Source organism: Rhinopithecus bieti, unplaced genomic scaffold (genome assembly GCF_001698545.2).
Source record: "Rhinopithecus bieti isolate Rb0 unplaced genomic scaffold, ASM169854v2 scaffold_15776, whole genome shotgun sequence".
Classification (NCBI taxonomy): domain Eukaryota; kingdom Metazoa; phylum Chordata; class Mammalia; order Primates; family Cercopithecidae; genus Rhinopithecus; species Rhinopithecus bieti.
The window spans coordinates 1,969,552-1,983,945 of record NW_016808836.1 but is presented as its reverse complement, the minus strand read 5'-3'; the positions used below and the strand labels follow the sequence as shown (position 1 = coordinate 1,983,945).

The 14,394-nt window shown below is 39.7% G+C and overlaps 1 protein-coding gene across 1 annotated transcript in view; it reads left to right on the top strand.

Moving 5' to 3' along the window:
* Positions 1-14,116, top strand: part of ZNF780A (zinc finger protein 780A) — a 19,643-nt gene extending 5,527 nt beyond the window's left edge. The window contains 6 exon segments of the mRNA XM_017887475.1: positions 1,397-1,450; positions 2,972-3,098; positions 4,653-4,748; positions 10,982-12,585; positions 12,587-13,031; positions 13,034-14,116. Of these exon segments, the coding sequence (XP_017742964.1) occupies positions 1,442-1,450; positions 2,972-3,098; positions 4,653-4,748; positions 10,982-12,585; positions 12,587-13,031; positions 13,034-13,185 (2,433 nt within the window). The 5' untranslated portion in view covers positions 1,397-1,441 and the 3' untranslated portion in view covers positions 13,186-14,116.
* Positions 14,117-14,394: the final 278 nt, after the last annotated feature.

The window sequence follows — 14,394 nt, the reverse complement described above, 5'->3', positions numbered from 1 at the left end:
AAAAAAAAAAAAAAAAAAAAAAAACATAGACATCTTAGTGTTGGTCAAGAATTGGAAAATAAAGGAAACAAACTCGTTAAGTAAAAACAATAGCTCATTAGATTATCCTGACATTTTCCCCCCAAGTTCAAAGGGAGGTATCTAAATAAAAAGTGTCTTTCATCTCATTTGGAGAAGTTTCCTCATAGGAAAGAAATGTGTATGTACATTTACATATGTCCATATATAGAGATGCATACACACACGTGTGTGTGTATAGATATATATATGTGAATATAACTGTAAAGATTCCAAGTTAATGCCTGGATGTAGTTACAATTTTTTTTTTTTTTTTTCTGACATGAAGTCTCACTCTGTTGCCAGGCTGGAGTGCAATGGCGCGATTTTGGCTCACTGCGACCTCTGCCTCCTGGGTTCAAGTGATTCTCGTGCCTCAGCCTCCCGAGTAGCTGGGATTACAGGCATGTGCCACCAAACCCAGCTAATTTTTGTATTTTTAGTAGAGACGGGGTATCACCATGTTGGCCAGGATGGTCTCGATCTCCTGACCTCATGATCTGCCTGCCTTGGCCTCCCAAAGTGCTGGGATTACAGGTGTGAGCCACTGCGCCCGGCCACACCTTTTTGCTTCTTAAGCAAAAAGAAGAAAATTGGAGCTACACAGAGGAGAACTCTTAACATACATATAATTTTCTAAATTTTTTTCTACTGATGTCTGTTAGTCTTTTTATTAATATTTCTATATACATATATTTTACAAATGTAATCATATTATCCTGTTTTGTAATCTGATTTTTCTGTTAATCATAGAATACCACCTATTCTATTACGCGGATGTTCTAAACTGTATTAACCAACTGGCTTTTGCTGAACTCAGAATGCTGAACACTGCCCTTGCAATTCTGTCTATATATCCTTTCCAGTTCTCATGCCTTGCCCCACTGCACCCAATCCTGATTTCACAAAGAGGTTCTGGATTGGATGATGCGATCCCTTCTCAGCTCTGAAAGGTGGGACTAGGGGAGGAGGATCTGCTTATGGCAGGATCAGAGGTCCAGTCCTAGGCCAAGATAGGTATCCCAAGAATAGAGGACTGGCTGGAAGCCACAACTTCAAGGCAGAAATGCCTGTGCTCAGCATTCATGCTTCTGCCGCAGGTTGCCTTGGATGTAGGCCAGAGCTTGGTTTCATCCCGACTCCACCTGTTCACTGCCAATTTATTTGGGAGAGAGTGTGTGTGGGGACAAGGGGAGTGATGGGAGGTGGTGGAAGTGTGCATGTTAGCAGGAGTAGTTGGAGAAATAGGAATGGAGAATAAAATAGTTATTTGCTTCAGTGCTTTGAGAGCACTGAGACATAGCTTTAATTATGGCCTTTTTTTGTTGTTGTTTTCCAGGGGAGAAGCACGAGGAAGATTGACCAATTTTGTAATTCTAGAAACATGGTCCATGTAAGTTGGTATTTCTCTTTTTTCCTTCAAATATGGTGACTTTCGGGTTAGGTGACTGTTATTATTTAACCTGAAGCTTCTTACCTAGGATCTATGATCTTACATCCCAGTTTGTCCCATTATAGTGAAGGTTGGTGACAAAAAAAAAAAAGAGTCAGTGTTCTTCCTATTTGTACCTCTGTTTCCTACTGGCTTTGATGTTTTCTTTGAACAGGTTATTCAGTCTGTGCTCTGTGCTCAGACCTTGGTCAGGAAGAATATTGGAACAGTGGAGGAATCAGTCCCCACAGGGAAACAGGGTCTTATGGGTTTGATAAGTTACAGATGATTGACCACACTTGGGAACACTTTGAAACTTCACAGACTAGAGCTTTCCAGGTAGCTAAGGTAGAATTCCATAGTGAGTGGCCTCAGTCTGCAAGTGTGACAAGATGTTTTGCATTATGAGGCTTTTAGGAAAGTGATCAGTGAGGATAGTGGGCAGTAACAGGGAGAAGATAATTCAGGGCATGAATGATAGGTGATTATAGATTCTCTGGCCGGACGTGGTGGCTCACGCAGTCCCAGCACTTTGGGAGGCCAAGGCGGGTGGTGGATCACTTGAGGTCAGGAGTTTGAGACCAGCCTGGCCAACATGGTGAAACCCCGTCTTTTCTAACAACAACAACAACAACAACAACAACAACAACAACAACAAAATTAGCCTATTGTGGTGGTACGCACCTGTAATCCCAGCTGCACAGGAGGCTGAGGCAGGAGAATTGCTTGAACCCGGGAGGTGGAGGTTGCAGTGAGCTGCGATCGTGCCACTGCACTCCAGCCTGGGTAACAGAGTGAGACTTTATCTTAGGAAAAAAAAAAAAAAATTATCAGAATTGGGAAAATCCTTAGAGGCCCTGGCCATCCTCAATGTATAAATAGAAAAAAATGAATAAATCTAATATGTCAGTTATATTGACTTTCATGCAGCTTATAAAAATCATTTGTCATGACAAGAAAAAATACTGTTGCTATCATCTCATACCATAATGAGCTTGAGGATTAAGAACATTCTTCAATTGTATGCAACCCCCACCCTTTTTTTTTTTTTTTTCTGAGACAGGGTCTTGCTCTGTGGCCCAGGCTGGAGTGCAGTGGCGTGATCACAGTTCACTGTAGCCTTGAACTCCTGGGCTCGAGCTATACTCCTACCTCAGCCTCCCAAGTAGCCGGGACTACAGGTATGTGATACCACACACAGTTACTTGTTTAATTTTTGCAGAGACAGGATATCATTATGTTGCCCAGGCTAGTCTCAAACTCCTGGGCTCAAGCAATCCTCCCAACTCGACCTCCTGAGTAGCTGGGATTATAGGGATGAGCCACCATGCTCAGCCAGCAGCAGGATTCTTGAGGAAGGTGCAGGCACTCTGTGAATTTCCATATTGCTTTTTTCTTACAGTACACTCCTTCACTTCCTCTCCTTTCGTCTTGAAACAATTTTCTTCAATTTCACCATAATACATGTGTTTGTGGTTTCAGGGATCAGTGACATTCAGGGATGTGGCCATCGACTTCTCTCAGGAGGAGTGGGAGTGCCTGCAGCCTGATCAGAGGACCTTGTACAGGGATGTGATGTTGGAGAACTACAGCCACCTGATCTCACTGGGTAAGGTCATTGGTCCCAGTTATTTTTGTGTGTGTTCTCTGGAATATCAGCTTTCTTCACCATGAATTTCAGGGCTATCTTTTAAGAGGTGGCTGAATTCCTTCTTCTTGTTCCCAAAGGAATGGATTGAAAGGAATGAAAACAGGCACCTCCCTGGAGCCCCTGCATCTTGCCTACTCCACAGTGGCCTCCATTACGCTGGTCCTCTTTGTAATTGCCTCTCTCTGTCCATGACCATGGGGCTGAATTTGAAATCTTGTACATTCATTGAAAGATATTGTCTAAGAACCAGGTTTCATATTATGTTTGATGTCAGAATTACTGTAGATTTTCTGTTTGTTGGTTTGTTTTTGTTTTTCTGGCCCACCTGTAAGGAGAAGAGTGTCTTGAATTTTTCTATCAAAGAAACCTCTATGATCACTGGGAGGTTGAGGCTGCAGTGAGCTGTACCCATCACTGCACTCCAGCCTGGGCAATAGACTGAGACCTTGTCTGAAAAACAAAAACAGACAAACAAAAATGTCTGTTATTTACATATACTGATTGGGTTGACAGAAATTCATTTAACACTAAAGTGAATGCATTTCATTTCCTTCAATAAACATTGCGTTACTTGTTTTGTAGCTGAAAGTTTCAGGCCATGGAGTTTATGTATTTTCTTTTTTTTTTTTTTTTTTGAGACGGAGTCTCGCTCTGTCACCCAGGCTGGAGTGCTGTGGCCGGATCTCAGCTCACTGCAAGCTCTGCCTCCTGGGTTCACGCCATTCTCCTGCCGCAGCCTCCCGAGTAGCTGGGACTACAGGCGCCGCCACGTCGCCCGGCTAGTTTTTTGTAGTTTTTCCGCCACGTCGCCCGGCTAGTCTTTTTGTAGTTTTAGTATGAATCGGTTTCACCGTGTTATGCCAGGATGTCTCGATCTCGCTGACCTTCGTGATCCGTGCCCGTTCTGCAGGCCTCTCTCAAAAGCTGCTTGGATTTATTGCATGGTCTTGAGCACCGGCGCCCCGCCATTGGCCTATGTATTTTCATTGAGTAAATGTGCTGAGTGAGCTGTACATGTCTAAGGATGCAAAATAAATGACAATAATAAACATAATCTTGACTGTGCTACTGTGTATCAGGTAATGTTAGAAGTATTTTACTTACATTAACTTATTTAGTCTTAGTATCAATCCTATAAAATAGGTATTATATCATCCCCATTTAAGAGCTGGGAAAACTGAAGGACAGAGTTTAAATGACTTACCTGAGGTCATACTAGTAGTGAGTAGCAGAGACAGGATTTGAACGCGGCAGTCTGGCTTGAAGTTTCCTGCTCTCAACCATTCAGTTATACCTCTTTCTGAGGGATAAGATTCTGAGTTTAAATGAAAGAAAGTCCTTTTCTAACATAGTTAGAAAAGAGTTCTCTTACTCGACCTCTCACTCTTATCTGAAGTCTCTTCTCAATATTGTTTTGACTTGTAATTTATTATAAGTTTAAGCAGGTCACAAAGATTTGGAAAAAAAATTTTGTATTAAAAAAATTCTACATGTGTCATTTCTTTTATGCAGGAAGTTCCATTTCTAAACCAGATGTGATTACGTTACTTGAGCAAGAGAAAGAGCCCTGGATGGTTGTAAGGAAAGAAACAAGCAGATGGTATCCAGGTAAGTGAGGGTAAAGCACGCAGGGGGAAGCCATCATTGTCCCGGACAGCCATGTGCTCAGAGAGGAGTCACACCCCTGAGATGTGGTTTGAAAAACTTTCTTCGACGACCTAAGTTGTGTTGGATAAAAATGCCCAAGACCTGGGAAGGAAGTAAAGATTAGAGCAGAAGCCGTCGCCAAGGAACTTCATCATTTACTAATCACCTAATTTCTGTTCTCTTATTTCCTTCCCCTTTTAGTGGAGTAAGTTCCCTCTGTTTTTCCCAGTGTAAACTTTTTTTTTTTTTTAAATGGAATCTTGCTCTGTCCTGCAATGTGGAGTGCAGTGATGTGATCTTGACTCACTGCAACCTCTGCCTCTTGGGTTCAAGCAATTCTCATGCCTCAGCTTCCCAAGTAGCTGGGATGACAGGTGCCCACCACCGCACCTGGCTAATTTTTGTATTTTTAGTAGAGATGAGGTTTCACCGTGTTGGCCAGGTTGTTCCTGAACTCCTGACCTCAGGTGATCTGCCCACCTCAGCCTCCCAAATTCCTGGGATTACAGGCGTGAGCCATCGTGCCCAGCCCATTTGCCAACTTTTTAATAGGATTTTTTTTTTGCTGTTATTTGAGTCTTGTCAGAGAAATAGTTGCAAATAATTTCTCTCATTTAATTTTGTCTATTCCCTCTGTTGATAGTTTCCTTTGTTCTGCAGAAGCGTTTTAGTTTAATACAGTTCCATTGATCTATTTTTGTTTTTGCTGCCTGTGCTTTTGCAGTGTTAACCAGAAAATTTTTGCCTAGGTCAATGTCCTGAAGCACTTCCTTTATGTTTTCTTTTGGTTGTTTTGTAGTTTTGAGTCTTACATTTAAGTCTTTAATCCATTTCCAGTTGATTTTTGTATATGGTGAGAAATAGGGGTCTGGTTTCATTCTATCGCATATGGATATCCAGTTGCTGCAGCACCATTTCTTTATTTATTTTTAATTATTATTTTCCAACTTTTATTTTAGGTCTAAGGGGTACATGGGTGGGTTTGTTATATGGGTAAATTGCATGTTGTGGTGGGTTTGGTGTACAGATAGTTTCACCACCCAGATAATAAGCATAGTACCCAATAGGTAGTTTTTGGGTCTTCGTCCTCCCACCCTCTACTCTCAAGTAGGCCCTGATGTCTGTTGTTCTGTTCTTTGTGTCCATGTGTACTCAATGTTTAGCTCCCACTTATAAGTGAGAATATGTAGTCTTTGGTTTTCTGTTCCTTCATTAATTTGCTTAGGATAATGGCATCCAGTGCCATCCATATTGCTGTACATAATCTTGTTCTTTTTTATGGTTATGTAGTATTCCTTGGGGTATATGTACCACATTTTCTTTAGCCAGGTGGTTAACCAATTATGGACATTTAAGTTGATTCTATGTCTTTGCTATTATGAATAGTGCTACAATAAATGTAGGCATTCATGTACCTTTAGGTTAGAACTATTTTCTTTTTTTGTTTCTGTCTTGTCTGGTTTTTGTTTCATGGTATGCCAGCTTCATAGAATGAGTTAAAGAGAATTTCCTCCTCTGAAATTTTTTGGAATAGTTTGAGGAGAATTGGTATTAGTTCTTTGTTTGGTAGATAAAATTCAGCAGTGAAGTCATCAGTCCTGGAGTTTTCTTTTTTGGGCGACATTTTATTACTGATTCAGTCTCATTACTCATTATTGGCCTGTTCAGCTTTTCTGTTTCGATGATCTTTTCTGTTTCTGTGGTGTCAGTGGTAATATCTCCTTTTTTATTTCTGATTTTGCTTATTCTCTTTTCTTCTTGGTTAGTCAAGCTAGTGGTTTGTTAATTATATTTATGTTTTTTAAAAAACAACTTTTCATTTCATTGATCTTTTGTATTATTTAGTCTGTATTTTATTTAGTTCTGCCCTGATTTCATTGGATTGTTTATTTGAAATCTTTCTACTTTTTCAATGTTGGTGTTTATTGCCATCAACTTCGCTCTTAGCAGTGCTTTTGCTGTATCCCATAGGTTTTGCTGTGTTGAATTCTGATTTTCATTTGTTTCAAGAAATTTTTTGATTTCCTCCTTAATTTCTTTCTTGACCCAGTGGATATGTATAAGCAGGTTGTTTAATTTCCATGTGTTGTACAGTTTCCAAAGTTCCTCTTATTACTGATTTCTCATTCTATTCCATGTCTGAGAAAATACTTGATATAATTTTGGTTTTGAAGAATTTGTTAAGAATTGCATCCTAACGTATGGTCTATCCTAGAGAATGTTCTGTGTGCTAATGAGAGTATGTGTATTCTGTAGCTATTTGATGAAATGTTCAGTAAATATCTGGTAGGCCTGTTTTGTCTAATGTGAAGTTTAAATTCAATGTTTCTTTGTTAATTTTCTATCTAGATGATCTGTCTAATTCAGAGTGGGGTGTTGAAGTCCCCAGTGATTATTGCCCTGGAATATATCTCTCTCCCTTTTGATCTAATAATATTCACCTTATATATCTGGGTGTTCTGGTGTTGGGATTATAGTATGTTTAGAATTATTATATCCTCTTGCTGAATTGATCCCTTTGTCATTATACCATGACCTTTTTTGTCTCTTTTTGCTGCTTTTGACTTAAAATCTTTTTTGTCTGATATAAATATAGCTATTCCTGCTCACTTTTGGTTTCCATTTGCATAGAATATCTTTTACTATTCCTTTACTTTCAATCCATACGTTTCTTTACCAGTGAGATGAGTCTCTTGTTGGCAGCATATAATTGGGTCACTTTTTAAAAATCCATTCAGTCAGTCTATATCTTTTAGATGAAAAGTTTAATCAATTACATTCAATGTGATTACTGATATGTGAGGGCTTATTCTTGTCATTTTATTAATTGATTTCTAGTTGATTGGTATATCCTTTGTTCCTTTGTTTCTCTTTTATTTTTTATCATTGTGGTTTGGTTGTTTTCTATAGGGATAACATTTGAGTTCTTTCTCCTTATTTGTGTGTTTGCTGTGTCAGTGGGTTTTATAATTTTGTATGTTTTCACAATGGTAGATATTCTTTCACTTATAAGTGTAGGACTCTTAAGCATATCTTGTAGAGCTGGTCTACCCTCAGCTTTTGTCTGGGAAATATTATTTCTTCTTCATTTATGTTGGATAATTTGCTGAGGATAGTATCCTTGATTGGCAAGTTTTTTCTTTCAACATTTGAATGTATCATTTCATTCTCTCTCATTTCTTTCTGTTGAGAAATCTGCTCTTTGGCTGATGAGAGTTCCCTTGTAAGTAACTAGATGCTTTTCTCTTGCTGTTTTTAGTATTCTCTCTTTGTCTTTTTTTTTTTCTTTGAGACGGAGTCTCGCTCTGTCGCCCAGGCTGGAGTGCAGTGGCCGGATCTCAGCTCACTGCAAGCTCCGCCTCCCGGGTTTACGCCATTCTCCTGCCTCAGCCTCTGGAGTAGCTGAGACTACAGGCGCCCACCACCTCGCCCGGCTAGTTTTTTGTATTTTAGTAGAGACGGGGTTTCACAGTGTTAGCCAGGATGGTCTCGATCTCCTGACCTTGTGATCTGCCCATCTCGGCCTCCCAAAGTGCTGGGATTACAGGCTTGAGCCACCGCGCCCAGCCTCTCTCTTTGTCTTTGACTTTTGTATTTTGACCATAATGTGCCATGGAGAAGACCTTTTTGTGTTGTTATCTATTTGGGTATCTCTGAGCTTCCTGTATCTGGATGTCTACACCTCTTGCTAGAGTTGGAAAGTTTCCAGCTATTATTTCATTAAATAGATTTTCTTTCCTTTATTTTTTCTCTTCATCTCTGGGACCTCAAAATTTCAAATATTTGGTTGTTTTATGATGTCCCATACAGGGTCTTTATTTCTTCTTCTCTTTTTCTTTTTCTGCTTTTGTCTGACTGGGTTATTTCAAAAGAATTGGCTTTATGTTCTGAGATTCTTCTACTTGATCTAGTCTGTTGTTGAAGATTTTTAATGTATTTTATATTTTATTCAATGAATTATTCAGTTTCAGAATTTCTGTTTGGTTCTTTTTTATAATGAAATTGGTAAATTTCTTCTTCTTATCCTGAGGTTTTTTTGTTTTTTTTTTCTGATTTCTTTGTATTGTTCTTCCAAATTCTCTTGTATCTCGCTTAGCTTCTTTAATATAATTATTTTTAATTATTTTGCTAGGATATAACATTTTCCCCCCATTGGAATGTTTCTGGACAATTATTATGTTCCTGTGGAGATTTCTTTTTTCCTTTTTTTTTTTTTTTTTTTTTTTTTGTTACTTCCTGTGTTTATTCTCATTTTTTTGAATTTGCTTTTGTAGGGGAGGCTTTTTTCCTAAAGATGTATCTATGGTTAATAGGGTTGGATAGAGCATTTTCACTTTGATTCTGGGTGTGTGCAGTAGTGTTGTTATATAGTGTTATGATTTTTTTTTTTTTTTTTTTGAGACGGAGTCTCGCCCTGTCGCCCAAGCTGGAGTGCAGTGGCCGGATCTCAGCTCACTGCAAGCTCCGCCTCCTGGGTTCATGCCATTCTCCTGCCTCAGCCTCTGGAGTAGCTGGGACTATAGGCGCCCGCCACCTCGCCCGGCTAGTTTTTTGTACTTTTAGTAGAGACGGGGTTTCACCGTGTTAGCCAGGATGGTCTCGATCTCCTGACCTTGTGATCCGCCCGCCTCGGCCTCCCAAAGTGCTGGGATTACAGGCTTGAGCCACCGCGCCCGGCCGATTTTTTTTTTTTTTTTTTTACTGTAAACAGTGTCATTGGTGTCTGTGATTTCTTCATTGGCTTTGGTTGTGATGGTTAGTGGAGGGTATGGTGAAGTTTTATTGGGGATGAGGAGTGATATAGTTTAGGTATTTTCCCCTCTAAATCTCAAGTTGAAATGTAATCCCCAGTGTTGGAGATGGGGCCTGGTAGGAGGTAATTGGATCATGGGAGTTGATTTCTCATGAATGGCTTAGCACCACTCCCTTGGTGCTGTCCTCACAATAGTGAGTTCTTGCAGTACCTGGTTATTAAAAATATATGGCACTTCTCCTTGTTCTCTCTCTTGCTCCTTCTCTTGCTGTGTGACATTCTTTGTCCTGTGCTGCCTTCTTTGATGAGTAAAAGCCCCCTAAGGCCTCCCCAGAAGCTGAGCAGATGCCAGCGCCATGCTTGTACAACCTGCAGAACCATGAGCCAGTTAATACTAATTTTTTCATAAATTACCCAGTCTCAGGTATTCCTTTAATGCAAGAATGGCCTAGCACTAGGACACTAGGTAGGCAAGTCCTTGGGCTCTGGTGGTGGCAGTAGCAGTACAGACATGCCTGTTTTGGGGCCCCAGGGTAGTCTATGCTGGTACTAGTATTAGTGTGTCTAAGCACATTGATTCTTTGGCCTCCTTGTGGTTTGGATGATAATGGTATGCTGGGTGGGTGGATGGGTTCTTGGATTCTTGGGCAGCAAGCGTGGCATGGGTGATGGTAGTAGTAGTGAACAGGACAAACTTCTGGCTCCAAAGCAGTAAGTGCTTGGTGTTGGAGGTGACTGTGATGGGCTGGGTGGGCCAGTCCACAGAACATCCGGTTGTGAGTATAGGTAGGTGCCAGTTGTGGAGGTAGCAGCAGGTTATATGGGTCTGACCTCAGGCCTCTGTGATGAGTGCTTAGGTAGCAAAGGTGGTAGATGGATCAGGGTGATCCCCAGGTTCCCAGATGGTGTGCTTGGGGACTTGGGCACAGAGCTGGGTCTGATGGACCTGACCTTAGGCCCCCCAGTTGTACGTGTTGGTTCTTATGGTGAGTAGGGGTGGAGTGATCCCCAGGCCCCTGGCAGTATGCTGCTGTTGATTTTCTTTTCCAATGTGAGTTGAAATTTTCTTGTATATGCCAGTATATTTGGATTGTATCCTGGACATTCTAATTACTGACTATGAAGCTATGGGTCTCATGGTCTTAAGTCCTGTAGAACATATCAATATGTTTCAATAGATAGTCAACCAAGTTAGGTTCAACCTTTGGTGGTTCATTTTCCTATTTTTACATGTACATAACCAGGCTGGCTCAGATGTGCATTTGCTTCCACTGGAAACAGAAGTGATACGAGAAAGGTTCTATTTACCAACTTTGTTGGTTTTGGCTAATAAAACCAATAAAGGTTTTATTGGTTTGAATTGATGGTTTCAGTTGATGAAAGGACTTTGCATGTATGTTATAGGAAAATAAAATAGGTTTGCTTTCTTCATTTCTTTCAGATTTGGAGTCAAAATATGGACCTGAGAAAGTATCTCCAGAAAATGACATATCTGAAGTAAATTTACCCAAACAGGTTATAAAGCATATAAGTACAACTCTTGGCCTCGAGGCCTTTTATTTTAGAAACTACTCAGAATATGGAAGATTTGAGGGACTACAGGGATATCAAGAAAGACGTATCAATCAAAAGATGATCAGCTGTGAAAAACTGCCTACTTATACTCCTCATGCTTCTCTTATTTGCAATACACATAAACCGTATGAATGTAAGGAATGTGGGAAATACTTTAGTCGTAGTGCAAATCTTCTTCAGCATCAGAGTATTCATACTGGAGAGAAACCCTTTGAATGTAAGGAGTGTGGGAAAGCCTTTCGACTTCATATACAATTTACTCGACATCAGAAATTTCATACTGGTGAGAAACCTTTTGAATGTAACAAATGTGGAAAGGCCTTTAGTCTTCTTACCCTGCTTAATCGCCATAAGAACATTCACACAGGTGAGAAACTGTTTGAATGTAAGGAATGTGGGAAGTCCTTTAATCGTAGTTCAAACCTTGTTCAACATCAGAGTATTCATGCTGGTGTAAAACCATATGAATGTAAGGAGTGTGGGAAAGGCTTCAATCGTGGTGCACACCTTATTCAGCATCAGAAAATTCATTCCAATGAGAAACCCTTTGTATGCAAGGAATGTGGGATGGCCTTTCGATATCATTACCAACTTATTGAACATTGCCAGATTCATACTGGTGAGAAACCCTTTGAATGTAAAGAATGTGGAAAGGCGTTTACTCTTCTCACAAAGCTTGTTCGACATCAGAAGATTCATACTGGTGAGAAACCCTTTGAATGCAGAGAATGTGGGAAGGCCTTTAGTCTTCTCAACCAGCTTAATCGCCATAAGAACATTCACACAGGTGAAAAACCATTTGAATGTAAGGAATGTGGGAAGTCCTTTAATCGTAGCTCAAACCTTGCTCAACATCAGAGTATTCATGCTGGTGTAAAACCATATGAATGTAAGGAGTGTGGGAAAGGCTTTAATCGTGGTGCACACCTTATTCAGCATCAGAAAATTCATTCCAATGAGAAACCTTTTGTATGTAGGGAATGTGAGATGGCCTTTAGATATCATTGCCAACTTATTGAACATTCTCGAATTCATACTGGTGACAAGCCATTTGAATGTAAAGACTGTGGGAAGGCCTTCAATCGTGGCTCGAGCCTTGTTCAACATCAGAGTATTCACACTGGTGAGAAGCCCTATGAATGTAAGGAATGTGGGAAGGCTTTTAGACTTTACCTACAACTTTCTCAACATCAGAAAACTCACACAGGTGAGAAACCCTTTGAATGTAAGGAATGTGGGAAATTCTTCCGTCGTGGTTCAAATCTTAATCAACATCGAAGTATTCATACTGGAAAGAAACCCTTTGAATGTAAGGAATGTGGGAAAGCCTTTCGACTTCATATGCAACTTATTCGACACCAGAAATTGCATACTGGTGAGAAACCCTTTGAATGTAAGGCGTGTGGAAAGGTTTTTAGTCTTCCCACCCAGCTTAATCGCCATAAGAATGTTCACACAGGTGAGAAGCCATCTTGAATGTAAGGAATGTGGAAAATCCTTTAATCGTGTCTCAAACCATGTTCAACATCAGAGTATTCATGCTGGTGTAAAACCATGTGAATGTAAGGAGTGTGGGAAAGGCTTCAATCGTGGTTGAAACCTTACTCAGCATCAGAAAATTCATTCCAGTGAGAAACTCTTTGTATGTAAGGAGTGGAGGAAGACCTTTCGATATCATTACCAACTTACTGAACATTACCAAATTCACAATGGTAAAGAAAAGCCCTTTGAATGTAAAGAATATGGAAAGGCCTTTAGTTTTCTAACACAGCTTGCTGGACTTCAGATCATTTATACTGGCGAGAAGCCATTTGAATTTGAGGAATGTGGGAAGGCCTTCAATAGTGGCTCAAACCTTATTCAACATCAGAGTATTCATACGGGTGAGAAACTCTATGAATGTAAGGAGTGTGGGAAAACTTAGATTTAGTTTGGTCCTGACTGCACATCAAAGAATTCATACTGGTATGAAGCCCAGTGAATGTACAGAATGTGGGAAGACCTTTAGTTGTAGCTCAAACATTATTCAACACGTTAAAATTCATACTGGTGAGAAACCCTAGAACGTAAGGAATGTGGGAAAGCATTTACTGGATTATCAGCTGTGGATTATCAGCTTTCTTAACATCAGAAAATTCATAATAGTTAGAAATTTTATGACTATAAGGAGTGTGGACAAGCCTTAACTGTGTATGAAAAATTTACTCAACACCGGAGAGCTCATACTGATGAGAAATCTTGTGAACATGAAAGAATGTGTGAAGAACTTTCATCATGGCCTGGGATTTGCTCAACATCAGAGTATTCATACTTCCGAGAAATCTTTGGGTGTAAGGAATGTGAGGCGTTTTATAGCCACACTAAATACCTTAGTGTTTGGAGAAGATATTTCTTGTGAGAAAGTCTTTGAATGAGGAATATAGGGTAGTTGTGATGTTCACAATATACTCCCTATGAAATACTTTACCAGACACAGGCATACCTCTCTGAATTGTGCATTGCAGTTATTGTGTTTTATACAAATTGAAGGTTTGTGGCAACCCTGTGGTGAGCAAGATGATCAGGTCCATTTTCCAAACATCATGTGTGCATTTCATGTCTTTATGTCACATTTTGGTAATTCTCAGAATATTTCAAACTTTTTCATTGTTATGTATCTATTATGGTGATCAATAACCAGTGATTTTTGATGTTACTATTGTAATTGCTTTGGGATACCACAAATCCTGCCCATAAAAGATGGTAAACCTAGTTGATACTTGTGGGTTTGGAAGGAATTGTCAAATATACAACCATATACCCCCACCTAGATTCAAAATTATTAACAAATTTGCACGTTTATATTTTGTATATTTGTTGTACCATTGAGAATAAGTTTTAGACATCATGACACTTTACCCTTTATTTAATCAACATATGTATCACCCAAACACAAAGACAAAATCATATAGCCGTTGTACCATAATTACCCTTAAGGAAACTATTCATAATTCTGTAATATTCCATTTTCAGATTTCTTCATTGGCTTCCAAACCATCTTTTACAGCTATTCATATTCAAAGGAGAATCCATTGCAGAATCTGCATTGCATTTGGTTAACTCTCTTTAGTATATTGTAGCCTGGAAATCCTATGAATGTAGGCTCTCAAAAGCTCCAGAGGCTTAAGCCTTAGCTTATAAGTCTGGGCCTTTATGTTTTTTATTTCTCCAGGTGATTGTGATACTAACCAGAGTTAGAGAGCCACTGACCTAGGACATTTCTCCTCATTCTTTTTTTTT